This window comes from Syngnathoides biaculeatus, chromosome 16, assembly GCF_019802595.1.
Source record: "Syngnathoides biaculeatus isolate LvHL_M chromosome 16, ASM1980259v1, whole genome shotgun sequence".
Classification (NCBI taxonomy): Eukaryota; Metazoa; Chordata; class Actinopteri; order Syngnathiformes; family Syngnathidae; genus Syngnathoides; species Syngnathoides biaculeatus.
Window position 1 is genome coordinate 15,329,916 of NC_084655.1, and position 27,101 is coordinate 15,357,016.

The window sequence follows — 27,101 nt, forward strand, 5'->3', positions numbered from 1 at the left end:
GGTCCCGGGTTCAGCCCCGGACCCTCCTGTATGGAGTTTGCATGTTCTCCCATCCTTTGATGGGTTTTCTCTGGGTACTCCAGTACTCCCCCCACCCCCAAAGCATGCATGGTTAATTGTATATTCCTGAGTAATGTCAAATGGAATTTTGGTCTTTTCATATTTCCATCACAAAACCCATTCCCGTGAATTTATTTTATCATGCACATCCACTCTTTTTTCCCGTCATCTAGTTATTATGGGACGTCGACCATACTTTGTATTACACATGGGAATTCTTGAAATAAGAAAACAAAAAACTAAATGGGATTTTCAGTTATAGAAGAAGAAAAGCTAACTTCATATTCTTCTCCAATTATGCAATGTGTTGATTTTGGTCAGGAGCTCACTCGCAAAAATGAATTAATAACTTCAATCGCAGAGCTGAGGGTGAGGTTGAACTAAAAACTAAAAAAACAAAAAAAACCCCAATCATGAAACATTTATCTTTCCTCCTATGTTCACGTTGTGCTGAGTTTCAGAGCGTCCCACCGGTGCCTTTAATCTTCCATTTCCCTCTATGCAAAGCAAACTTCCCACCCATGAGCTATAAAACCCCCCGGTAAGTGCAGTACGCACGAGAACGCCTTCAATGTTCCTGCATCAGAGCAAAACTAAGATGGCAGACGCAATGCTAAGGTTCTTGGCGGTCGCTCTTTGCGCTTTGACGACCGCTGAAGGCTGGAGCATCGAACAGTCTGAAGCAGTGTCCAAGAGAGCCGGAGAATCGCACACCCTGACATGCAAAACAGATGGATTAGATTTTTCTAGCTATGAGTGGAGCTGGATCAGAAAGGCGCCTGGTAAAGGCTTGGAATGGCTCGCTTTAATCGGCACTGCGAGTACTCCGATATATTACTCATCTGTGGTCCAGGGTAGATTCACCATCTCCCGACAGGACTCCAGCAGCCGGCTCTATCTCAACATGGGCAGTCTGAAGACTGAGGACACGGCTGTGTATTACTGTGCCAGAGCCACACTGATAGACACCAACAGAACAGAGCCACAAAAACATATCCGGTCGCTCCTACCAACAGGACAGCTTTTTTCCCCTTTTTTTTCTCACCTCTGCCTGACATCAAAACCTAAGTGCAAAAAAACATTTTGGTATTCAAATAACTTCAGAAAATATAATGAAAATAATAATATACTTTATTATTATGAATTTACAAATGAATTTACAAATTTACTCCTTGTAGTCTCTCTGACATCTCCTTTGTTTGAAGTTGATTTTTTTTTAAATAAATCGAAAAAAGCTTTAAGTTTTACATTAAAAATGCCTTAAAAGTGCTTGTTTTGCAGTTTTGATAATTTGTGTAAACTCTGTAATGTGGAACTTCAAAAGAAAAACAAAACCAAAATCCTTTTATATATGTTTATGTATACATACATGCTAGAATATATCCACTTTTTGATCATATTACTTGCACTGTATAAGGTTTTAACTGTCTTTTTTAAAAATTTTGTCTGTCATTTTTTTTGTTTTTATCCCATTTTAAATGTTTTATATCTTTGTTTTCAAATGCCTTTCATCATGTAAAGCACATTGAGTTGCATCATGTATGAATTGCGCCATACAAATAAATTTGCTTTGCTTTGCTTTACATGAGGCTGGCAAACCTCCAAATTGTACTGACCTCCCCTACAATATGGAATCTGATAGCAAGTGAATTTGTTCTGTGGTCTCAACGTGAAGCTTGATCAACTTTTCAGCCAATGTTTTAAGTCACATTTTAACCCCAATATATTTTCCGTTTCCACGCGTGGGACGCCACCTGCTCATGTGAAACAGGAACCATAAAAAAACATCTTTCACTTAAATAAAATATCCTGGGACCACTTTTCAAGACGTAAAAAAATAATGGGAATGTGTGCAATTTCATTTGCACTGCATTCATTTTCTTTTACATTCTATGGTCAAATTAAACACACATAAATGAAAGACCCAAAGAACATGAAAGCAACATCATGAGTTTTCTTGCTTTTGTTTGACCACCCGGGCATTTAACTGCTCTTTTGCATTTTGGACTCTGAGAGGAATCATACACATCCTGAGAGAAGGCCGTACATTTTTTTTGTGTGTGTGACTGTCTTTTCTTTTTAATTCTGGCAAAGAATAAGGGTTTCTCATTACTTTGATTTATAGTAGTTAGAAACAAGGCAAAACTACAAAAAACAACAACAGATGAATCAATTTATCAATCATTTGTGTTCACATTACATGATCTTCACACTTGTTGGGTATTTTTTACGCTCATGTGTTTTCAAGCTGAAAACAGGAATGCAATGTTGACAATCACGCTCCCTTTAGATGGATTCTTTCCAAAATATTCTCCATTATTGACAATGCCATTTACACTTGCTTATGCTTAAAGCCCAAGTGTCATCCCTATAAACATTCTAAAATTGATTTTGCAATGAAAAATACATACACTTAAATGTCCATACGAAAAAATAAATGTGAGCGGAGAGCGCGTAATCCATGCACAAAGTTGCAGAAGTGTCATTCTACGATATCCAAGTGGTCGCCATATTGGCTGCGTCCTCCGTTCATGACATCACCCGCACTTTCGCCAAGGAAAACACACGGTGCACCCTAACTTTGGGTGACAAACGTGCCTCTTCTGACACTCTTTTCGAAAGCTCTTTTCGAAAAGGAGAACACCACACAACCGAGTGAAGTTACCGGGGCTATTGTTTCGAGCCCTCGGGGTAATATTACACTATTGTTTCGAGCCATATTCAGATGATATGCGATCATGGCCAAACCGGATCCCCGTCCGATCCGCTTCCGCGGCGGAGATGAGCCATCGCGGATGAGCCGGCCGGTGTGGCTTATGACAAAGCGAGCCGTCCTGCTTTGGACGGGTGTTCACAGACGCCGCAGTACTGAATAACACAGTCGACCCGGGGCGCTTTATGTGCGAATGCGGCTGAGTGAGGCATTCTCGGCTGGGTTCTTCAGAGCCTTCCCCGTCCCCAAAGCCTGATGCGCAGCCTTCGCAGAAGCAGTGACCGCCAAACGTGGCGCCTCAGCCAGTATGGCTGATTTTCGGCGCTGTGGTGGCATATAATGGAGCCGAGCCATGCTGCTTTTAGGGGGATGTTCAAAGCCGCCGCAGTATTTGTTGAACACCGTCGAGCCGGGGTGCATTACTGTCTACCTGTTATTTGGAACCCACGAAGCTCTCGTCCTCTGCACCCGTGCAATCCATTTTTCACAACAAACAGGGTCTCTTTCAAATTTATGAAGGGTAATTCCATTCTTCCGAGTGTTCAAGCAATGTCCAGCAATGCAATGAGCCGGCATTTTGGCGAACACGAAGGAACAACAAGCGACCTTCCCGCAGGTAAAACTAATGGAAACAAACGAGTCCACTGGAGGGTGCCACTGTCCTTTACGTCACTTCCTGCTTCTTCTCGAAAACAAATCCCTGAGAGGATTTTCATGGCGGGAGTTACAAAAAGCTGTATACGCAAAAATCACGTTTTGTGGTGAAAAAACGCATGAGCCCATATTGGCTAACGTTTTTTCATTAATAACATACTAAAAATCATCCATTTCATGACAGGAGCCCTTTAATGTTAATTATGCTTATAGTATTTGCAGATAATCTTGATTTTTTTCAAGTGTACTGTATTATTTTTTCCAAGTATTCTATTTTTATTTTAGACTATTATTTTATGTTTTAGCATTTTAATAAAAGAAAAAAAGAAAGAAAACAAATGGCTTTCAAGCAAAGCCAAAACTGGTCAGACTAAATAAAGTTGTGATCTGAGTCACAAAACAAATTGAGCTCATATGTCGAGTTCAGAGGGGTTTCCTCCAGGAACTTCAGCTGCATCCTATATTCCGTTAACATGTTAGGTCAGGGTCACCGACATGAGGCCTGACTTTTGGAAAAAAAAAAAAGATGTCCAAATATATTATCCTTTGTTTTATTATTACTTTAAAATGAATTACAGACTATTTCCATATGGGGTAGCTTAATCGACCTGACCACGTGACATCAGCATGGACCACGCCTTCCTCTCGACTGAAAATGCAAATGTCGAGCCTGCGTGGTGTACTTGAGCCCATCCGACTTGTCTCGCGTTTTATGTGGATCACAGATCACATCTGCAGCATCTGCAAGATGAACTCACTCTGTCTTCTGACGCTTTCAGTCCTTCTGGCCTGTGAGTCCTTTGTGGCGTGACATGATTGACGAAATGTTCCTTAGCTTCCGTAGCGACTGTTCCTCTGCTCTCTTTTTGCCTTGGCAGCCTGTGCCGGTCAGAGTATGGAGTCCATTCCTTCTAGTGCGGTCGTGAAACAAGCGGGTCAGACCCTCAGTCTTTCTTGCAAAGGCTCTGGGTTCACATTCTCCTGCTGTGCTATGCACTGGATCCGGAAAACTCCTGGAAAAGGCCTTGAATGGATCGGAAGTGGCTTTTCATCGTCCAGTCAGTCGCAACACATATGCCAGCAGCTTGACAGGAAGGGTTGCCATCAGGAAAGATAATGACAACAGCATGGTTCATTTGACACTATCCAACCTACAGCCCGAAGATTCTGCCGTCTATTACTGTGCAAAGACCACACAAGTTGAACCACACAGCAGGGCCCTACAAAAACAAGGAAGGTTGGAGGGGGGTGGGGGGTGGAGGGTGGGGGCTGCCAGTCGCGAGGTGCATATAAGCAGAAGTAAACATGAAGAATGATAAATCCTCACCACATTGTCACTCTTTTAAAACGACACTGACCTAAAAGTACCGCAATTCCTCGAAAAGAATGGGTAATTCTTTCCAAAAATATTTTCAAAAGTCATATATAGTGCATTATATTTAGGTATGGGTGAAATATAAAAAATTCAATCACACTGTATAGTCGTATACAGGTACAAAGGGTGGTAAAAAAAAGTATATACATATAAATTTTGATTATGATATTTTACGTCTTAAGTTATAGATTTAGATATATTACGGCAATGTGTGTCACCCGCCTGAACTCTGACCTCCTGGGGGTGTGGGGGGTGGAGCTTTGCCTTTTACCATCATTAGTGAGGACCTGGGTTTAAATCCTTGCCTCCTGTGTGGAGTTTGCATGTTCTCCTGTGCTTGTGTAGGTTTTCTCCAGGTACTCTGATTTTCTCCCCCACCCCTAAATCATGCATGGCTAATTGTACATTACTGAGTAATGTCAAATGGAATTTCATTATTTTCATATATCCATCACGAAACCGATTTCTGTGATTTTATTTTTATAATCCACTTCCACTCTTTTTTTGGTCATGTAATTATTATGAGACGTCAAATGTATTTTGTATTAGATTCTCCTTGAAGTAATAAAAAAAAACCTAAATGGGAATATGAAAATTAAATTTCTTTAATATCTGAAGAAACGATAACAGGACAGTTTTTTTCCCCTTTTTTTCCCCACATCTGCCTGACATCGAAACCTAAGTACAAAAAAACATTTTGCTCTTCAAATAACTTTGAAAAATATAATGAAAATAATTCAAATTAATAATACTTTATTAATTTGAATTTACAAATTGTATCCTCTTAGTTTATCTTACATCTCCCTTGTTTGAAGTTGCTTTTTTTTTTGTTGAAATAATGTTGGTTACTAGTTTGGGATATAACCAGTCTCTAATTTTATTGGCATATCATTCAATCAATTCATAAACAATTAAATATTCCAAAAACTGGATCAGAATGAACACATTAAAATAATAAATACACAAGTAATTAATAATATGGTCAAATATAGAATCTATTTTTGCTGTTAACAGTCATTTTAAAGCCTTGTCTTCAAAAATATACATTTGTCATTGCTTGAGCTGTGAGGTTTTTGACAGGGGGTGTGTCATTGTGTGTACTATATGGGGTATGGGGCACAGTGTTACACACCATAGCAAAAACCTCTGCTCATTCAAATACTCAGTACACAAGCAAAAACGTCTTTTTACATACAAAAGGAAGCTCATTACTGAATGAGCTCTAATCTTAAAACAACAATATTCCATCAAATCCAGTTAAGTGTTGTCATTCTGTACACAAATAGCACAATTAACATAGTGGACAAAAACATGGATTCTTATCCTTCCTAAGGATTAAAAATGAAAGAATATTTTAAATCACACTGATGTACATACATTTATGTTTACAGTCAATACATTTGTATCAATGTTACACTTACCAAATCTATACGTTGGTTTCACATGAAAAATTCCTTAAAAGTGCTCGTTTTTTCAGTTTTTATATTTTGTATGAACTTTGAAAGAAAAAACAAAAGCAAAATTCTTTACATGAGGCCAGCGAACCTCCAAATTGTACTAACCTCCGCTTAAATATCACATCTGACAGCAATTGAATTTGTTCCGTGGTCTCAACGTGAAGCTTGATCAACTTTTCAGGCAATATTTTAAATTACATTTTCACCCCAATATATCTTCCGTTTGCACGCATGGGATGCCACCTGCTCAAGTGAAACGGGAACCATAAAAAAGATCTTTGGCTTAAAATATCCTGGGATCACTTTTCAAGACGTAAAATAAATAATGGGAATGTGTGCAATTTCATTTGCACTGCATTCTTTTTCTGTTACATTCTATTGTCAAATTAAAGTCACATACAGAAAAGATCCAAAGAACACGAAAGCAAAAAAGTTTTCTTGCTTATATTTGACACTCGGGCTTTTAACTGCTCTTTCGCATTTTGGACTCTGAGAGGAATCACACACATTCTGAGAGAGAAGGCCTGAATTTTGTTTTTTTGTGTGTGTGTGATTGTCTTTTCTTTTTAATTCTGTCAAATAATGGGCATTTCTCATTTCTTTGATGTAGAGTAGTTAGAAATGAGGCAAAACAGATGAATAATTTATCGATCATACGCGTTCACCGAACATGATCTTCACACTTGCTGGGTATTTTTTTCACTCGTGTGTTTTCAAGATTAAAACAGGAATGCAATATTAACAATCACACTCCCTTTTGATGTGTTCATTTCAAAATATTCTCCATTATTGACAATGCCATTTACACTTGTGTTTAAATGTTGTGTTGAAGTATTTGAAATGGTTCTATGATAAACTGTACGGAGAAACATTTTTAGTCAACTTGAAAATACTTTTACAGGGAAAATGCTCGATTTTCAAAGCAACCGCAAACAATTGTTTTCAAATATGTACAGTATCTGCCATCTTTAATAGCACATGCGGTGCCGCTATGCAAATTGATGGCCCCACCGGTTCACTATAAAACTTACAGTCCTGCCCTCGCAGAAGAGACGTTCCCGTCAGGACACCTTCGGCATACCGACCATGTTGTGTGTCGTTCTGCTGGTGCTGCTCGCCGCCGGGTCCAGTGAGTATCACTGAGCCACACCCGTGACTTTTGACTGCTCACATTCGACATGTAACATGCGTCCCTCCACAGGTGTCAAGGGTGAACAGTTGACCCAGCCGGCGTCTTTGACCCTTCGGTCTGGTGTGGAGTTGAACATCGATTGTAAGGTGTCTTATTCTTTGAGTAGCTACTGGACAGCGTGGGTCAGGAAACCGGCCGGGAAAGGACTGGAATGGATCGGGAGCAGATACACTGGGGGCTATTACCGCAAGGACTCACTGAGTAACAAGTTCAGTATCAATTTGAACCCCTCCAGCAAAATCGTCACCCTAAATGGCCAGAATATGCAGCCTGAAGACACTGCAGTGTACTACTGTGCCAGAGACACACAAAGACAAATCATCAGGGGACTTGAACAAAATCTAATAAGAAGGGAAAAAAAAGGGGGTGGGGCCTCCCATTTCAAACCCCCTCAACAATAAAAAAAATGAAGCAACATGATAGAAATGTTCTAATGCAGTATATTCATGCATTTTACTGTTCACTGCACTTCACTACATGATTTACACTCATGAGAGCACTGAATTTAAAGGAAGACTTTGTTGAAACTAATAGGAATGGGAGCACACATAAAAAGTTAGTAGATGAGGGTTCAGTGTTTCTTTTAATGCCAGACTTATCCGCAGATATCACTGAGAAACATCTCTAAATTGGAAAAGTATTATCTCTCGCTCAGATGGATCGCTGTAGATAGTCACCGAGAAGTGTTGTGTTCTGAGAGCTAGCAAAGCGAGTTGATGCTCTGTTATTGCTATACCGACCAATGAGCAAACAAAATAAAAATAACAATGTACAACGTACAAAGTTTAAGCGTTTGAGCCAGAACACACACAAGGGGACTTTGACGTGTTGGGAGGGACGTGGCGCTGATGACAAACAATAACAGTCCCATGAAATGGACCGCGAAGATTTGATGCTTTTCTGAGGAGTTGGTTTAGATGTAGAGAATCCATTGCAGGTGGCCCGACTTTTTTTTTTTTAACACCAAGTTGTATTTTCAAGCAACGTTTTTTTCCATCACTGTACAAAATATATGTAATAATAATATTACTTCACATTGGAGGGTTTATTGTACATGTGAATTTTGAGGACAGTATTCCTTTAATGTCAGTTCATTTTTTTAAATACTGGTAGTATTTGACCTTGTGTTTGATCAATAACTTCATGATTGAATTAATATTTTTACTCATGTTTTATCCAGGACAGTTTTTCATTATAAAGTGTTTAAATAATGTTATTAATACCGATGAGCAGCATGAGTGAGTATGTGAAACAAGGCAAATCCTCATTGTACGAGCTAAAAAGCTTAATCTGTTTTTGCCACTGACTCATTTGGTGTTTTTTTTTTTTTTTTAGTGGACTAAATGATTAAATGTTTATTTGTAACAAAGATAGAAAATATTCTGAAATACTGTTGATGTATTAATAGTAAGATATAAGAGAAGATTACTATTTCGGGATATAACCAGCCTCTAATTTTATCGGCATATCATTCAATCAATTCATAAACAATTAAACATTACATAAAGTTGGATCAGAATGAATAGATAAAAATAATAAATACAGGAGTCATTAATAGTATGGTCAAATATTGAATGTATTTTTTGCTGTTAACAGTCATTTTAAAGCCTTGTCTTTAAAAATCTATATTTGTCAATGCTTGGGCTGTGATGTTTTTGACAGGGGGTGTGTCATTGTGTGTACTATATGGGGTACCGGGCACAGTGTTACACACCACCGCAAAAACCTCTGCTCATTCAAATACTAAGCACACGAGCAGAAACTTCTTTTCATATACAATTGGAAGCTCATTACTGAATGAGCTCTAATCTCAAAACAACAATATTCCATCAAATCCAGATAAGTGTTGTCATTCTGTACACAAATATCCAAATTAACATAGTGGACAAAAACATGATGATTATTATCCCTCCAAAGGTTTAAAAATTAAACAATAACTTAAATCACACTTATGTACATTCATTTACGTTTAAAGTGTATACATTTATCTAAACTTACACTTACCAAATCTATACGTTTGAGGAAAAGCTTTAGGTTTTCCATTAAAATGCCTTAAAAATTCTTGTTTTGCCGTTTTGACTATTTGTATAATCTCTGTGGAACTTTGGAAAAACAAAAAACAAGACCAAAATTCTTTACATGAGGCCGGGGAACCTTAAAATTCTACTAACCTCCCCTACAATATAACATCAGATAGCAATTGAATTTGTTCCGTGGTCTCAATGCAAAGCTTGATCAAATTTTCAGGCAACGTTTAAAGTCACATTTTAACCTCAATATATCTTCCGTTTGCACGTGTGGGATGCCACCTGCTCAACGGAAACAGGAACTATAAAAAATATCTTTCATCTAAAATATCCTAGGACCACTTTTCAAAACGTAAAAAAATAATTAATAATTGACATCTAGGATAGGCTCCGGCACTCCCCAGTGACCCTCGTGAGGATAAACGGCGAAGAAAATGGATGGATGATTTTTAATTTTTTGTTGTTGTATTTGCTGATTATTTTGAAAAATTGGGTTTTGTTATTCTTTCAAAGTGCTCTACTTATATTTTTGGAAAAGTTTATTTGATATTATTCAAATAGTAAATAAAGAATATCACTCAAAATTTGAGATCAGTCTAAATAAAGTTGAGATCTGAGTCACATAAAAAATTGAGCTCATATGTCGAGGTACCACTTTCTGTCCCTTTGGATTCGACATGATGGCGACTGGGTCGCACATCTGACTCAAATTTCTTTGGGTTTTCCTCCAGGAACTTCAGTCGCACCCTACATTCTGTTCGCCGACATGATGCCTGAGTTTTGGAAGACAAAAAGACGTGCCTAAATATATTCTCCTTTGCGTTACAATCCTACTAATTACAGATTATTTCCATATGGGGTTGCTCAGTCTACCTGACCACGTGACATCAACGCAGCCCACGCCTTCTTCTCGACTGAAAATGCAAATGTCGAGCCTGCGTGGTGTACTTGAGCCCGTCCGACTTGTCTCGCGTTTTATGTGGATCACAGATCACATCTGCAGCATGGGCAAGATGAACTCACTCTGTCTTCTGACGCTTTCAGTCCTTCTGGCCTGTAAGTCCTTTGTGGCATGACATGATTGACGAAATGTTCCTTAGCTTCCGTGGCGACCGTTCCTCTGCTCTCTTTTTGCCTTGGCAGCCTGTGCCGGTCAGAGTATGGAGTCCATTCCTTCTAGTACGGTCGTGAAACAAGCGGGTCAGACCCTCAGTCTTTCTTGCAAAGGCTCTGGGTTCACGTTTTCCTGCTGCACTATGCACTGGATCCGGAAAGCTCCCGGAAAAGGCCTTGAATGGATCGGAGAGGGCTATTCATCGTCCAGTCGCAACAAATATGCCAGCAGCTTGACAGGACGACTTACCATTAGCAGAGATGATGCCAACAGCATGGTTCATCTGACACTATCAAACCTACAGCCCGAAGATTCTGCCGTCTATTACTGTGCAAAATACCACACAAGTGGAACCACACAGCAGGGCGCTCCAAAAACAAGGAAGTTGGGGGAGGGCTGCAAGTCGTGAGGTACACACAACAAGAAGTAAACATGAAGAATGGTAAATCCAAATCTTCACCATATTGTTGATCAGCCTATTTCTCCTTTACAAGGGGATGAACTGAAAATGGGGAAAGTTATTTTTTTTTCACAAAAATTCACATTTTAAGTTGAACAGGAACGCTACAATATTAGATGGATAATAAATAATACAATAAAAATTCACACTCATTGTCACATTGGACAATATGTCAATATTATTTGATTTATAACAGTTACAAGATTATTATTTTTATATTTTTCCATTCACATCAGGATGAAAATCCAGTTTTGTCACTCACATACAAAAATTATTATGACACTTCAACAACTTTGTAGTCCACATTAAATTGTTTCTTGAAATAACAATAAAATAACCATCAAAATCATTTTTACGATAAACATTTGATCAATGTGCTTTTAAAAGTGCTTGTTTTGCAGTTTTGACAATTTGTATAAACTCTTTTATTTTTTTCATATTTCCATCACAACACCATTTCCCGTAATTTTATTTTATAATGCACATCCACTCTTTTTTTCGGTCATGTCATTTTTATGAGACGTCGACCATACTTTGTATTAGACATGGGAATTCTTGAAATAAGAAAAGAAAAACTCAATGGGATTTTCAAAATTCAATTTCTTTCAGTCATATATGAAGAAAAGCTAACTACATATTCTTCTCCAATTATGCAATGTGTTGGTTTTGGTCAGTGGGTCAATGAGAAAAATAGGTTAATATCTTCAATTGCACACCTGAGGTTGAGGTTGACCTGAAAAATAAACAAACAAAAATACAAAAAAACCCCAAAACTTTTGATACAGCATGTTACTGTTTCCTCCTATGTTCACGTTGTGCTGAGTTTCTGAGCATCCCGCCGGTGCTTTAACATTCCATTTCCCTCTATGCAAAGCAGACTTCCCACCCATGAGCTATAAAACCCCCCGGTAAGTGCAGTACCCATGAGAACGCCTTCAGTGTTCTTGCCTCAAACCAATACTAAGATGACAGACGCAATGCTAAGGTTCTTGACGGTCGCTCTTTGCGCTTTGACGGCCGCTGAAGGCTGGAGCATCGAACAGTCTGAAGCAGTGTCCAAAAGAGCTGGAGAATCGCACACACTGACATGCAAAACAGATGGATTAGATTTTTCTAGCTATCCATGGAGCTGGATCAGAAAGGCGCCTGGTAAAGGCTTGGAATGGCTCGCTTTCATCCACACTGAGAGTACTCCGATATATTACTCATCTGTGGTCCAGGGTAGATTCACCATCTCCCGACAGGACTCCAGCAGCCAACTCTATCTCGACATGGGCAGTCTGAAGGCCGAGGACACGGCTGTGTATTACTGTGCCAGAAGCACACTGACAGACACTAACGGAACAGATGCACAAAAACCATTCCGGCAGCTCGTACCAACATGACAGGTGTTTTACTTACATCATAACTAAAACTCAAAAACAACCTTTTATACAGAGCCCCTAAAGGGAAATTGACATCGTAATGACAAATGTACCCATTTTACACTACACTATATGATGACACTAATACACTATTATTGTAATTGTAAATAACAGTGGTATAGAACTGTTTTACAGAATGAGAGGCATTTGTTAAAATGTACTGTGAATAATGCAACAGATTTTACTTATCGACACTTTCCCAAGTTACTCATTACAATGAGGAAAAAGTTATGTTTTTTTTCTTCTATGTCCCTATAGGTGCACTGTACTTTTCCAAGAATGATGAAAATAACAATTAAGGATGATGCTCATCACTTTGATGTAATTTTAAATTGGGGCCATTATCTACCATTACATTGAGGAAAAAACTCTAATAAAGCACATTTTGTATCAGTCACGTCAACCTTTTCACTAGTCCTCCATTTCCGACCACAATAGAGTGGTTCACACACATGCTTTATCGTTTTCATGGACTTTTCCAAATGAAAGTAGCTGTTTTGAATCTATTTTCGACAAAACTGAGAAGAGTTATTTTGAATACAGTTTTGACAAAAATGCTTAATTTGAATGACCACGGTAAAAAGAGATTTTAAGAAACCTATATTATCGTGGTTGCAAAAAACAGTGGTGTAGAACTGTTTTACATCATGATGATTGGCATTTATTAAAATGTATTCTATGTGATTAATGCAACAGATTTTACCTATTGACACTAAGTGTTTTTTGTCACTTGACTCACATTTAAAACATGGAATAAAATGAAAAATATTTTTTGTCAATATCACACAGGGAAAGCTTGAGTTTTAGAGCATACAATAAGTATCAGTTTTTAAATATGTACAGTATCTGCCATCTTTCATAGCACATGGGGTGCTGCTATGCAAATTGATGCCCCCGCCGGTATGCTATAAAACTTGCAGTCCTGCCCTCACAGAACAGACGTTCCCATCAGGACACCTTTGGCATACCGACCATGTTCTGTGTCGTTCTACTGGTGCTGCTGGGCGCCGGGTCCAGTGAGTGTCACTGAGCTGCACCCGTGACTTTTGACTGCTCACATTCGACATGTAACATGAATCCCTCCACAGGTGTCAAGGCTGGACAGTTGACCCAGCCAGCGTCTTTGACCCTTCGGTCTGGTGAGGGGTTGATCATTGGTACGGGCACCGTGTGGTCGATTCCTGCTCAGTGATGATATTGATACTTGCCCTGAACACTTCAGGGTCGACCCTAACTCCTGTTGATAGGTGGTTTAGCTCCAGCACTCCTGTGACCCTTGTGAGAATAGGTGGTGAAGAAAATGGATGGAAGAATTTTTTGAGTTCCTCCTTTTTTTTTTTTTTTTTTTTTTACAGAAAATCTGGGTAGATGTCTAAATTTTACTACTCTTCATGCATCCTACTCCCACTTCTTTTGATTGTTGGTCTTTGTCATTATTCTTTATATCTGGTTGCTGTTTCTGCCAGAATTTATGTGAATCAAACAACTATATTTTAAAGAGTTAAAATAATGCTGACAAAGAAAACCGTACCATTTGCTGTTAAAAATACATAGGCATAATATTTTTATTGATTTAATACCAAGTATAGATTTTGAAAATAAATGAATAAAAATTATAGACAGTATTTGATCAAACATCAATTTAATCAAATGTTGAGTGGCATTTTGTTGTTATTTAGGGATACTTAAATTTGTTATCTTTGAAAAAAAAAAAAAAAAACGGCACCGGAGCTGGGACGTTTTTGACAGGGGATGTATCGTCGTGTATTACTGGGTGGGTGGGTGCCACAGTGTCACACACCATAACAAACACCTGTCATCATTCGAGTGTCTACAAATTGCAAGCACAAGGAGAAACTTCATTTCATTAAAGTGGGACTGTCATCCCTATAAACATCCTAAAATAGATATTGTAATGAAAAATACATATAACAGTATTCACTTCGTCTATACGAAAAAATAAATGTGAGCGGATCGTGTGTAAACCATGCGCAAAGTTGCGCAATTGAGTGTCCCTCGACATCCGAGTGGTCGCCATATTAGTCGCGTCCTCTGTCCTTGATGTCATCGTCACTTCCGCCGTTGAAAACGCGCAGTGCCTACTATACCTACTATGGAAGCCGAACAACAGAGATATTCGGGATTTTCCAACGCCCCTTCTGACACGGAAGCTCTTTTCGAAAAGGACAACACCACACAACCGAGTGAAGTTACCGGGGCAATATTACACTATTGTTTCGACCCCTCAGGGCAATATTACACTATTGTTTCGAGCCATATTCAGATGATATGCGATCACGGCCAAAGCGCATCCCATCCGATACACTCCCGCGGCAGAGATGAGCCATCGCGGCTCATCGCAGCCGGCCAGTGTGGCTTATGACAGAGCCGAGCGGTCCTGCTTTAGTCACAGTCGAGCCGGGGCGCTTTATGCGCGCACGCGACTGAGTAACACATTCTCGGCTGGGTTCTTCAGAGCCGCCCCCGTCGCAAAGCCCGACACGCAGCCTTCGCAGAAGCTGCGACCGCTGAACACGTCGCCTCAGCCTGTTGCTGATTTTGTGCTCTGTGGTGGCATATAAGGTGGAGGTGGAGCCTAGCCATGCTGCTTTTAGGGGTATGTTCAAAGCCGCCGCAGTACGCGATGAACACTATCGAGATGAGGCTGAGTGAGACATTGTTGGCTGGGCGACGCGCACGTCAACACATTTCATACGCGGATCTTTTGTTACGTTATGAGAGAGACCGATTACGTGGTCTGCCCCAAACTATTATTATTTTTTAGTAGCTGTATGCGCACCTACCTTCTATTTGGAACCCACGAAGCTCTCGTCCTCTGCACCCGTGCAATCCATTTTTCACAACGAAGAGGGTCTCTTTCAAACTTATGAAGGGTAATTCCATTCGCCCGAGTGTTCAAGCAATGTCCAGCAATGCAGTGAGCGGCATTTTGGCTAACACAAAGGAACAATGAGCTACCTTCCCGGAGGTAAAATTAATGGAAACAAACGACTCCACTAGGGGGCGCCGCTGTCCTTTACGTCACTTCCTGCTTCTTCTCGAAAACAATTTCCTGAGAGAATTTTCATGGCGGGAGTTACAAAAAGCTGTATACGTCAAAATCATGTTTTGTGGTGAAAAAACACATGAGACCATATTGGGTGCCGGTTTTTCATTAATATTATACTAAAAATCATCCATTTCATGACAGGCCCACGTTAAAGAGTCAGTCACATTTTTTTTTACAAGTTTAGCATATTTGATCAATTTAAATACAATTAAATATTGGAAAAAATATTGTAGTTCATATTGATTATAAGATCTTAAAATGAAACAATTTATACACATATTGCATGTACATGTAAATATGTACGTCAATACAGTGCTGCAAACACAGAGAAATGTTTTCCAAAAAATGATCCAAAAAATGTTCGTTTTAGATTTTGGCCAATTACTTTTAACCCTTTATAGTGGAAATCCTACAAAAAAAATTCTTTCCATGATGCTGATTCACCTCCAAGTTGTACTCAACGCATCTCGTCTGTCCATTAACATAGCAAGAAAAGTGAATTTGTTCCGGTATTTGAAGAAAAAACCCCAAAACCTTTTATTAGCTGTTCAGGTCACGCTTTATTCGTCATTTTAACCTAAATGTGTTGTCTCTTCTGGTTGCACCTCTGGGACACCAGCTGCTCTTGTGAAACAGGAAAGAGAAAAAAAAAATGTTTCAGCCCAAATCCACAGTAAGATCATGAAATAAAGGGAACTTCTCAAATCCTATAAAATTGATGTGGTTATTTTTTTTTTATTACATTTTTACATTTTATGGTTAAATTGAAGTCACTGAATTAAAAACCAAAACTTTAACATTTGATCACTATTTTTTATTATTTTTATTATTGATTAATTTTTACTTTTATTTTTAATTCTAATAAAAAAAATCTGAATCTAAACTTCAGGCAGTATATTGAGGGGAAAAAAACAAGGATAAAGCAAATTATTAATCATGTTCACCATTTAGCACAGTTCGGAGGACCCGGGTTCAATCCCAGCTCCTTTCACCCTCTGTGTGGAGTTTGCGTGTTCTTCCCGTGCCTGCGTGGGTTTTCCCCAGGCACTCTGGTTTCCACCCGCATCCCAAAACCATGCAATTGGAGACCCTAATTTGCCCCTAGGTGTGATTTTGAGTGCGACTGTTGTCTGTCCCTATGTGCCCTATGATTGGCTAGCAACCGGTTCAGGGTGTACCCCGCCTCCTGCTCGTTGACAGCTGGGATAGGCTCCAGCACTCCCCCGACCCTTGTGAGGATAAGCAGCTCAGAAAATGGATGGATGTGTGAGAATAATAAAATAAATTTTATTTTTAGGCACTTTTTCTCAGCATGTCATCTCGCTAGATCAGGGGAATAGAGTACTGGTATGTGGCCTAAAGACACTGCAGTGTATTTCTGTGCCAGATACACACAACAACACGAATTCTCAACCATCATCCAAATTCTACTATGTTTCATGCACTTCATTTGAATTCACAGTGTTTTGTGTTGTTCAGAAACATTGGAAAGGTTGAGAAGGAGTCGCAAATCCTGTTTCGTATTCAGTATTCGGTTTTTGCACAATGTTAAAACTTTGTTCAAGTAGGCTTTGTAAATCTCGACCACTTGCTTTTAAAATAAATTATAGGAATAACATGAATTTAATAAAAATGGAATGTCAGAAGATGCATTTATAATGATCATTTTGACATAAATATTTGATTGCATTTTGTTGTTGTTTTTATATATTTATACAGTTTGTCTTTCAAAAGTACTTTTGGCACATGCTGAAGCTGGCAGGTTTTTGACAGGGGCTGTGTTATCGTGTGTTTATGGGCTGGACTGGGGATGGCACGGTGTCACACACCATAGCAAAAACCTGCCATGACTCAAATGCGAGTCTCGCAAGCACAGGAGGAACTTCTTTCCAACACACTAATTATTTCACAATGAGCAATAGTTGTGAAACAACAGTATTCCATCAAATCCAAACACATACTGTTGCATACTTGAATGCAACCCAGTGCAATCTGTAGGACAGCCCCAAGCTCGGATAAACTGTGGCAAACAAATATTGAGCCGTTGGAAAGCCAGCTACTGTGGGACAAAGACAAAGAAGACGAGGAAAGCAGATTCGTCGGCAGAAGAAGAAGAGGAATGCACAGAGCCAACAACTAAGTGTAGGGACTTTCAATATTGGGACTATGACAGGAAAAGCTCAGGAGTTGGTTGACATGATGATGAGGAGAAAGGTTTATATATTTTGCATCCAAGAGAGAGTAGTGAGGCTAGTAGTTTAGGAGCAGGGTTTAAATTATTTTACCATTGAGTAGACGGGAAGAGAACTGGAGTAGGGGTTATTTTAAACGAAGAGCTGGCTAAGAATGTCTTGGAGGTGAAAAGAATATCAGATCAAGTGATGAGGCTGAAATTTGAAATTGAAGGTGTTATGTATAATGTGATTAGCGGCTATGCCCCACAAGTAGGATGTGACCTCGGGTTGAAAGAGAAATTCTGGAAGGCACTAGATGAAGTAGTTCTAAACATCCCAGAGAGAGAGAGAGTTGGGATTGGTGCAGATTGTAATGGACATGTTGGTGAAGGAAACAGGGGTGATGAAGAAGTGATGGGTAAGTAGCGGCATCCAGGAAAGGAACTTTGAGGGACAGATGGTGGTGGACTTTGGGAAAAGGATGAAAACGGCTGTAGTGAACCCTTTTTTCCTGAATTGGCAGGAACATAGAGTGACCTACAAGAGCGGAAGCAGAGGCACGCAGGCGGATTATATTTTGTGCCGACAATGTAATAAAGGAGGTTACTGACTGTTAGGTCGTGGTAGGGGAGAGTATAGCTCAACAGCATAGGATGGGGTTGTGTAGGATGGCTCTGGCGGTGGATAAGAAGATTAAGAAGACAAAGATAAAGCAGAGAAACATGTGGTGGAAGCTGAGAAAGGAAGAATGTTGTGTGGCCTTTCAGAAAGAGGTGAGACAGGGTCTCAATGGACAGGAAGAGCTCCCAGAAGACTGGACTACTACAGCCAAGGTGATCAGAGAGACAGGCAGGAGAGTACTTGGGGTGTCTTCTGGTAGAGAAGGGGAGAAGGAGACTTGGTGGTAGAACCCCAAAATACAGGAAGTCATACAAGGAAAGAGATTAGCGAAGAAGAAGTGGGACACTAAGGGCCCTGTCCGCATTTCGGGCAGAGGTTGACAATAGTGTTGTCAATAAGAGCCATTTTGTCATTCAGCACGTATGGAGCGAAGTTGTGACAGTTTGGATCTCGTGGCCCACTGAAGATTGGTTTCGGTTTTGTCCACCTCAGGGGTTGGGTAGCCACCAGGGATGATGACTGCTTTGTAGCCGGCCACCGCGTCTTCAACCGCCGTTCGATGGAGCCTATGTAGCCCGTCTCGGCAGGTTTGTTCGTCGAACACCATGTCGGTGGGGACGTCTTTGTCGATGTCTTGACGGTATTTGCGGACGTCATGGTGAAGTAGGCGCGGTTGAAGTGGTTCCTGTCACACCTGATGGCACAGGTGCATGGGTAGTTGGCAGCATAGTAGATACTGCCAGGCGAGTAGTTCATTGTGTTGCTTCATCGGTAGGATTTTGGTCTCACGATGCACGTGGTCCTCGTTAGCCACGGCCAGGCAGCCGGCGGTGACTCAGAGGGCGGCGTTCTGCCAAGTCTGGACCTTCTTCCATTGCGATGGGTTGAGTGAGGGAGACCACAGTGGAGCGCTGTCGTTAAGGACAGACATTCCAATGGCTTTGTACGTCATAGTGAGCGTTTCGGCTCTTGGGCCCCAGTTTGAGCCAGAGTCTGCTTTGAGTACGTTTGTTCTTTGGTTGACATGCGTGGGATGCCACCTGCTCATGTGAAACAGGAACCATGACAAACATTTCACCCGAAATATGCTGGGACCACTTTTCAAGACGTAAAACAATAATGGTAATTTGTGCAATTTCATTTGAGCTGCATTTGCTTCCTTTTACATTCTCTGTTCAAATTAAAGCCACATACATGAAAAAACTGAAGAACATGAAAGCAACATTATGATTTTTTCATGCTTTTATTTGACCACTCAGGCTTTTAACAGCTCTTTTGCATTTAGTACTCTGAGAGCAATCACACAGATTCTGAGAAGGCCTGAATTTTTTTTTTTTTTTGCGTGTGACTATCTTTTAAATTCTGACAAAGAATAAGGGTTTCTCGTTACTTCAATGAACAGTAGTTAGTAACGAGACAAAACTTAAAAAAAAACAACAACCACCAGATGAATCAATCAATCATTCGTGTTCACCTAACATGATCTTCACGCGAAACACTTGTTTCCAAATATGTACAGTAACTGCCATCTTTAATGGCACGTGCAGTGCTGCGATGCAAATTGAAGGCCCCACCGGTGCGCTATAAAACTTGCAGTCCTGCCCTCGCAGAAGAGACGTTCCCGTCAGGACACCTTCGGCATACCGACCATGTTGTGTGTCGTTCTGCTGGTGCTGCTGGCCGCCGGGTCCAGTGAGTGTCACTGAGCCGCACCCGTGACCTTTGACTACTCTCATTCGACATGTAACATGCGTCCCACCACAGGTGTCAAGGGTGAACAGTTGACCCAGCCGGCGTCTTTGAGCCTTCGGTCTGGTGTGGGGTTGAACATCAATTGTCAGATGTCTTATTCGTTGAGTGACTACTACACTGCGTGGGTCAGGAAACTGGCCGGGAAAGGACTGGAATGGATCGGGAGCAGACGACACAATGGGGGCTATTACCGCAAGGACTCGCTGAGTAACAAGTTCAGTATCAATTTGAACCCCTCCAGCAAAATCGTCACCCTAAACGGCCAGAATATGCAGCCTGAAGACACTGCAGTGTACTACTGTGCCAGAGACACACAACAACACAAACCATCAGCGGCCTTCAAAAAAACTAATAATATGGGAAAAAAAATGGAGGAGGAGCCCTCCCACTTCAAACATTCTGAATCAACAATAAAGAAAAATAAAGCAAGATGAGAGAAATGTTCTAATGCAGTATATTCATTCGTTTTACAGTTCACTGCATTTCACTACATGAATTTCATTTATTTAATTTTTTTATTTAATTTAATGCTAATATCAGTTCATTTTTTAAACACTGGTATTATTTGATCTTGTGTTTGATCAATAACTTCATTATTGTAATAATATTTTTCACTCATGTTTTATCCAGGACAGATTGTCATTATAAATTGTTTAAATAACGTTTCATTTAGGGCGGCACGGTGCAGCATCTGGTAAAGCGTTGGCCTCAAAGTTCTGAGGACCCGGGTTCAATCCCGGCCCCGCCTGTGTGGAGTTTACATGTTCTCCCTGTGCCTGCGTGGGTTTTCTCTGGGTACTCCGGGTTCCTCCCACATCCCAAAAATATGCAACGTTAATTGGACACTCTAAATTGCCCCTAGGTGTGATTGTGAGGGTTGCTGTTTGTCTCTATATGCCCTGCGAATGGTTGGCAACCAGTTCAGGGTGTATCACACCTCCTGCCCGTTGACAGCTGGGATAGCACTCCCCGCGACCCTCGTGAGGATAAGTGGCTCAGAAAAAGGATGGATGATTTTTAATTTTTTATGTTTTATTTGCTTGTTTATTTTCAAAAATTGGGTTCTGTTATTCTTTTAAAATGCTCTATTGATATTTTTTCGAAAAGTTTACTTGATATTATTCAAATAGTAAATAAAGAATGTTGCTCAAAATTTTGAGATCAGACTAAATAAAGTTGTGATCTGAGTCACAAAACAAATTGAGCTCATATATCGAGGTGCCACTTTCTGTCCCTTTGGATCAGACACGGTGGAAAGTGGTTCGCACTTCTGACTGAAAGTTCTGAGGGTTTTCCTCCAGGAAATTCAGCTGCATCCTACATTCCATTAACATGTTGGGTCGGGGTCGCCGACATGGTGCCTGAGTTTTGGAAGACAAAAAGACGTGCCTAAATATATTATCCTTTGCGTTAGAATCCTACTAATTAAAGATTATTTCCATATGGGGTAGCACGATCTACCTGATGTGGACTTGCACCCCCCCTAATCCCCCAACTCCCTGGTTTTTGTAAGGCCCTGCTGTGAGGTTCAACTTGTGTGGTATTTTGCAAAGTAATAGACGGCAGAATATTTGGGCTGTAGGTAGTGAGAATGTTGGTTATCCAAATAAGGGATGGATAATTTTACTTACAGAATATTCCGGGCACTTATGAGGTACAGACAATGGCTGTAGAGAGCAGATCACAAAGGCGAAAAAACAGAGAAAGCACACATCTATTATCTTGTCAGAAGGGCGGACCATGGGTGGTATCAAACCTGTGGCATGACATTGGAGCTTTCCACTGAGACAAAGGGTTTCTGTCTCAACCGGTTCTAGCTGGCAATGGATTATTACAAAGTGTCAAGTATGCAGTTCATCAAGGTTAGCCTAGGTGCAGAGATGCGCTCAAGGACACATCTGGCGACAGAGCAGAGCTCCAGTGAGGACATGAGGAAATGATGCAGTCATAACTAAATATGGCTGTAAGACATACGTCAAACTGAAAAGTAAACAAACAAACAAACAAAAAAACTATTATGAAACAGCACATTTTTGTTTCCTCCTATGTTCACGTTGTGCTGAGTTTCTGAGCATCCCGCCGGTGCTTTAACATTCCATTTCCCTCTATGCAAAGCAGACTTCCCACCCATGAGCTATAAAAACCCCGGTAAGTGCAGTAACCACGAGAACGCCTTCAATGTTCTTGCCTCAAACCATTACTAAGATGGCGTATGCAATGCTAAGGTTCTTGACGGTCGCTCTTTGTGCTTTGACGGCCGCTGAAGGCTGGAGCATCGAACAGTCTGACGCAGTGTCGAAAAGAGCCGGAGAATCCCACACACTGACATGCAAAACAAATGGATTAGATTTTCCGAGCAATCGGTGGAACTGGATCAGAAAGGCGCCTGGTAAAGGCTTGGAATGGCTCGCTTACATCAGCACTGCGAGTACTCCGATATATTACTCATCTGTGGTCCAGGGTAGATTCACCATCTCCCGACAGGACTCCAGCAGCCGGCTCTATCTCAACATGGGCAGTTTGAAGACTGAGGACACGGCTGTGTATTACTGTGCCAGAGCCACACTGATAGACACCAACAGAAGAGCGCCACAAAAACATCTCCGGTCGCTCCGATCAACAGGACAGTTTTTTTCTTTTTTTTTCATGTCTGTCTGACATCATAACCTAAGTGCAAAAAAATCATTTTGCTCTTCAAATAACTTTGAAAAATATAATGAAAATAATAATAATACTTTATTAATATGAATTTACAAATGAATTTACAAATTTACTCCTCTGAGTTTATCTGACATCTCCCTTGTTTGAAGTTGCTTTTTTTTTGTTGAAATAATGTTGGTTACTAGTTTGGGATATAACCAGTCTCTAATTTTATTGGCATATCATTCAATCAATTCATAAACAATTAAATATTCCAAAAACTGGATCAGAATGAACACATTAAAATAATAAATACACAAGTAATTAATAATATGGTCAAATATAGAATCTATTTTTGCTGTTAACAGTCATTTTAAAGCCTTGTCTTCAAAAATATACATTTGTCATTGCTTGAGCTGTGAGGTTTTTGACAGGGGGTGTGTCATTGTGTGTACTATATGGGGTATGGGGCACAGTGTTACACACCATAGCAAAAACCTCTGCTCATTCAAATACTCAGTACACGAGCAGAAACTTCTTTTCATATACAATTGGAAGCTCATTACTGAATGAGCTCTAATCTTAAAACAACAATATTCCATCAAATCCAGTTAAGTGTTGTCATTCTGTACACAAATATCCAAATTAACATAGTGGACAAAAACATGATGATTATTATCCCTCCAAAGGTTTAAAAATTAAACAATAACTTAAATCACACTTATGTACATACATTTATGTTTAAAGTGTATACATTTATCTAAATGTTACAATTTACACCAGATCTATACATTGACGGAAAAGCTTTAAGGTTTCCACCAAAAATGCCTTAAAAATTCTTGGTTTGCAGTTTTGCCAATTTCTATAAACTCTGCAATGTGGAACTTTGAAAGAAAAAACAAAATACAAAACAAAAATTCTTTAGGTGAGGCCGGCGAACCTCCAAATTGGACTAACCTCCCCTGAAATATCACATCGGATTGCAAGTGAATTTGTTCCGTGGTCTCAATGTGAAGCTTGGGAAACCTTTCAGGGAATGTTTCAAGTCACATTTTAACCCCAATGTATCTTCCGTTTGTACCCGTGGGACGCCACCTGCTTAAGTGAAACAGGAACCATGAAAAACATCTTTCGTCCGAAATATGCTGGGAGCGCTTTTCAAGATCCCAAAAAATAATGGGAATGTGTGCAATTTCATTTGCGCTGCATTCGTTTTCTGTTACATTCTGCAGTCAAATTAATGTCACATACATGAAACATTATGAGTTTTCTTGCTTTGATTTGACCACTCGGGCTTTTAACTGCTCCTTTGCATTTTGGACTGTGAGATGAATCACACAGAAGGCCTGAATTTTTTTTTTGGTGTGACTGTCTTTTCCTTTTAGTCCTGGCAAAGAATAGGCGTTTCTCATACATTTAATGAACAGTAGTTAGAAACGGGATAAAACAACAACAACAACAAAAATAACAGAGGAATCAATGTAATGATTATTCGTGTTCACCTCACATGATCTTCACACTTGCTTGGTATTTTTTACACTCGTGTGTTTTCAAGCTGAAACAGGAATGCAATATTGACAATCACGCTCCATTTAGATGGATTCATTTCAAAATATTCTCCATTATTCAGAATGCCATTAACACTTGTGTTTCAATGTTGCGTTGAAGTATTTGGGTTGGGTCTATGATAAACTCTACGGAGAAACATTTTAAGTCAACTTGAAAACATTTTTACAGGTTATATGCTTGTTTTACAAAGCAACTGGAAACAATTGTTTTCAAATATGCCATCTTTCATAGCACGTGCGAAGCCGCTATGCAAATTGATGGCCCGACCGGTGCGCTATAAAACTTGCAGTCCTGCCCTCGCAGAAGAGACGTTCCCATCAGGACACCTTTGGCATACCGACCATGTTCTGTGTCGTTCTACTGGTGCTGCTGGCCCCCGGGTCCAGTGAGTGTCACTGAGCCGCACCCGTGACCTTTGACTGCCCGCATTCGACATGTCACATGCGTCCCTCCACAGGTGTCAAGGGTGAACAGTTGACCCAACCGGCGTCTTTGACCCTGCGGTCTGGTGAGGGGTTGATCATCGATTGTCAGGTGTCTTATTCTCTGAGTAGCTACTACACTGCATGGGTCAGAAAACCGGCTGGGAAAGGACTGGAATGGATCGGGAGCAGATACACTGGGGATTATTACCGCAAAGACTCACTGAAAAATAATTTCAGTATCAATTTGAACCCTTCCAGCAAAATCGTCACCCTAAATGGCCAGAATATGCAGCCTGAAGACACTGCAATGTACTACTGTGCCAAGACACACAAAAACACAAACCATCAACAGACTTCTACAAAAACTAATAAGAAGGGGAAAAAAGGGGGAGGAGGAGCTTCAAATACATTGAATGAACTATACAACATAGAGCAAAAGTATAGAAATGTTCTGTCTAGGGCCATCATAGACTATTCATGTTCACTTTACTTCCATAACTACACTCCTTTGAGAGAGCACTGAAATTAATAATTATACGCGTTCATCTTTTATGTACATGAAATCATGTCTGAAGCTATAATGGTATTGTTTGACCTTATTTTTGACAGATTACTTTGATATTTGTTAATGCTTTTTGCTGTTATATCTTACAATGTTGAAAGACTTGTTTATTTCAATTTAAATTGTTAAAGTGATTCAGCATTTCCTATTAGGAGCAGCACAAGTCACTCAAAACTATGCCAAATCTCATCCTGCTTTTGCCACTTCCTTTGCTTTTTTTCATTGTTTATTTATTATTTTTTTGATTAAAATTTTGAGACTAGCAAGTAAGAACAATATCACTTCTAGTATCAATAAATTTATGATAAACAGGTATGCATTTCAGACTCAGAATCATAATTATTTCTTAATCACATTACATATACATACATTAAACATGAAAAAACTGTACTTCCTCCTTGTCACTGATGGTGTAGTGCAGGGGTCGGGAACCTATAGCTCGCGAGCCACAGCTGGCTCTTTTGGTGGTTGCATATAAGCCCGCATCACGACACGCTGTCCATGTGATTTTTGTCGTGCAGAGAAGGTTTGTCCTAGTGGCGTTGCCGTACTTCGGTGTGGGAGGCAACGCAAATGACGTAGAGACAGTTTGCCATAGTGTGTTGCCGTAGTTTTTGCGTGGTAGTCAAAGTCCAGTGCTGCAGAAGGGTCTAATGCTGATCTTATCGGAACAACTATTTATGGAAACGCTTTTGACAAAGGTCGCTCAAAGAAAAGCATACGAGTACAACTGAAGTTTTCAAAAAGAATGGACAGCCATTGGGGAGATGGAAGGTTCTGCTGTGTGTTTAAATCCACAGATGGGGAGTATGCCAAAGCATTAGTATTCGACATTGCCAATCAACATTTTGCCAAGTTCGCATCAAGACAAGATAATCAAACGAATAAAAGACACGCATTTGTTGGCAAGAACTGTTCACCATCCTACCAGCATGATGGAAAATCAAATGGAATTACGTTCATGATTATTGGATGGAAATCTCAACGCCTGCATGAAGATTAATCTGAGAGTGTATGAAACATGCTGTCAAGTCATTAGCAAAACCAGGAAGCACCTGAAGTCGCATTAATGGTAGGAAGTGCTTTTGTCATCAGTGGTTAGCAACATCATAATGTTATTTAAAAGAATTCAGAGACTGTATTGTACTCTAAAAGTGTTGGTTTGACATAAATGCGCAAATACACCTGTATTTAGTTTTTTAAATATTGCATGGCTCTTTTGAAATTACGTTTGACAATATTTGGCATTTATGGCTCTATCAGTCAAAAAGGTTCCTGACCCCTGGTGTAGTGGTTCCACTCAGCTGACTTTGGTGGGCCAGTGTGGGTTCAGTTCCCTCTCAGTGACGCTGTGAATGTGAGTGCGATTGGTTGTCCGTGTCAACATGTGTCCCTGATTGACTGGTGACCAGTTCAGAGTGTAGTCAACCTGTTGCCCCCCCCCAAGTCAGTATAAGTGGGACCGAAAATGGATGGATGGAGACTTCCTTCTATTCCATTGTGAACATGTATTGAGCCCATATGTGCAACCGGGCGACTTATTGCCACTGTGTTATTTCCATTCTTCAACTTTAATGTTAATTATGCTTCGAGTATTTGCAGATAATCTTGATTTGTTTTAAGTGTAATGTATAATTTTTTCCAAGTATTGTATTTTCATTTTAGACTATTATTTTATGTTTTCATGTTTTAATAAAAGAAAAAAAGAAAGATAAAGAATGGCTTTCAAGCAAAGCCAACACTGTTCTGAGATGAGAATTTTCCGCCGATCTGCGAATTTCTGACTTTTTCAGACCAAAATGACAATTCTCG

General features: G+C 40.0%; 1 protein-coding gene and 1 gene segment (V, D, J or C); one reads left to right on the plus strand and one right to left on the minus strand.

Annotated features, from left to right (window-relative positions):
* Positions 1–12,169, plus strand: part of LOC133514495 (Ig heavy chain V region 3-like) — a 29,274-nt gene extending 17,105 nt beyond the window's left edge. The window contains 1 exon segment of the V gene segment in view: positions 10,622–12,169. Within this exon segment, the coding sequence occupies positions 10,622–11,001 (380 nt within the window).
* LOC133514494 (uncharacterized) overlaps positions 1–27,101 on the minus strand; it is a 37,296-nt gene that overhangs the window by 6,136 nt on the left and 4,059 nt on the right. The window lies entirely within an intron of this gene.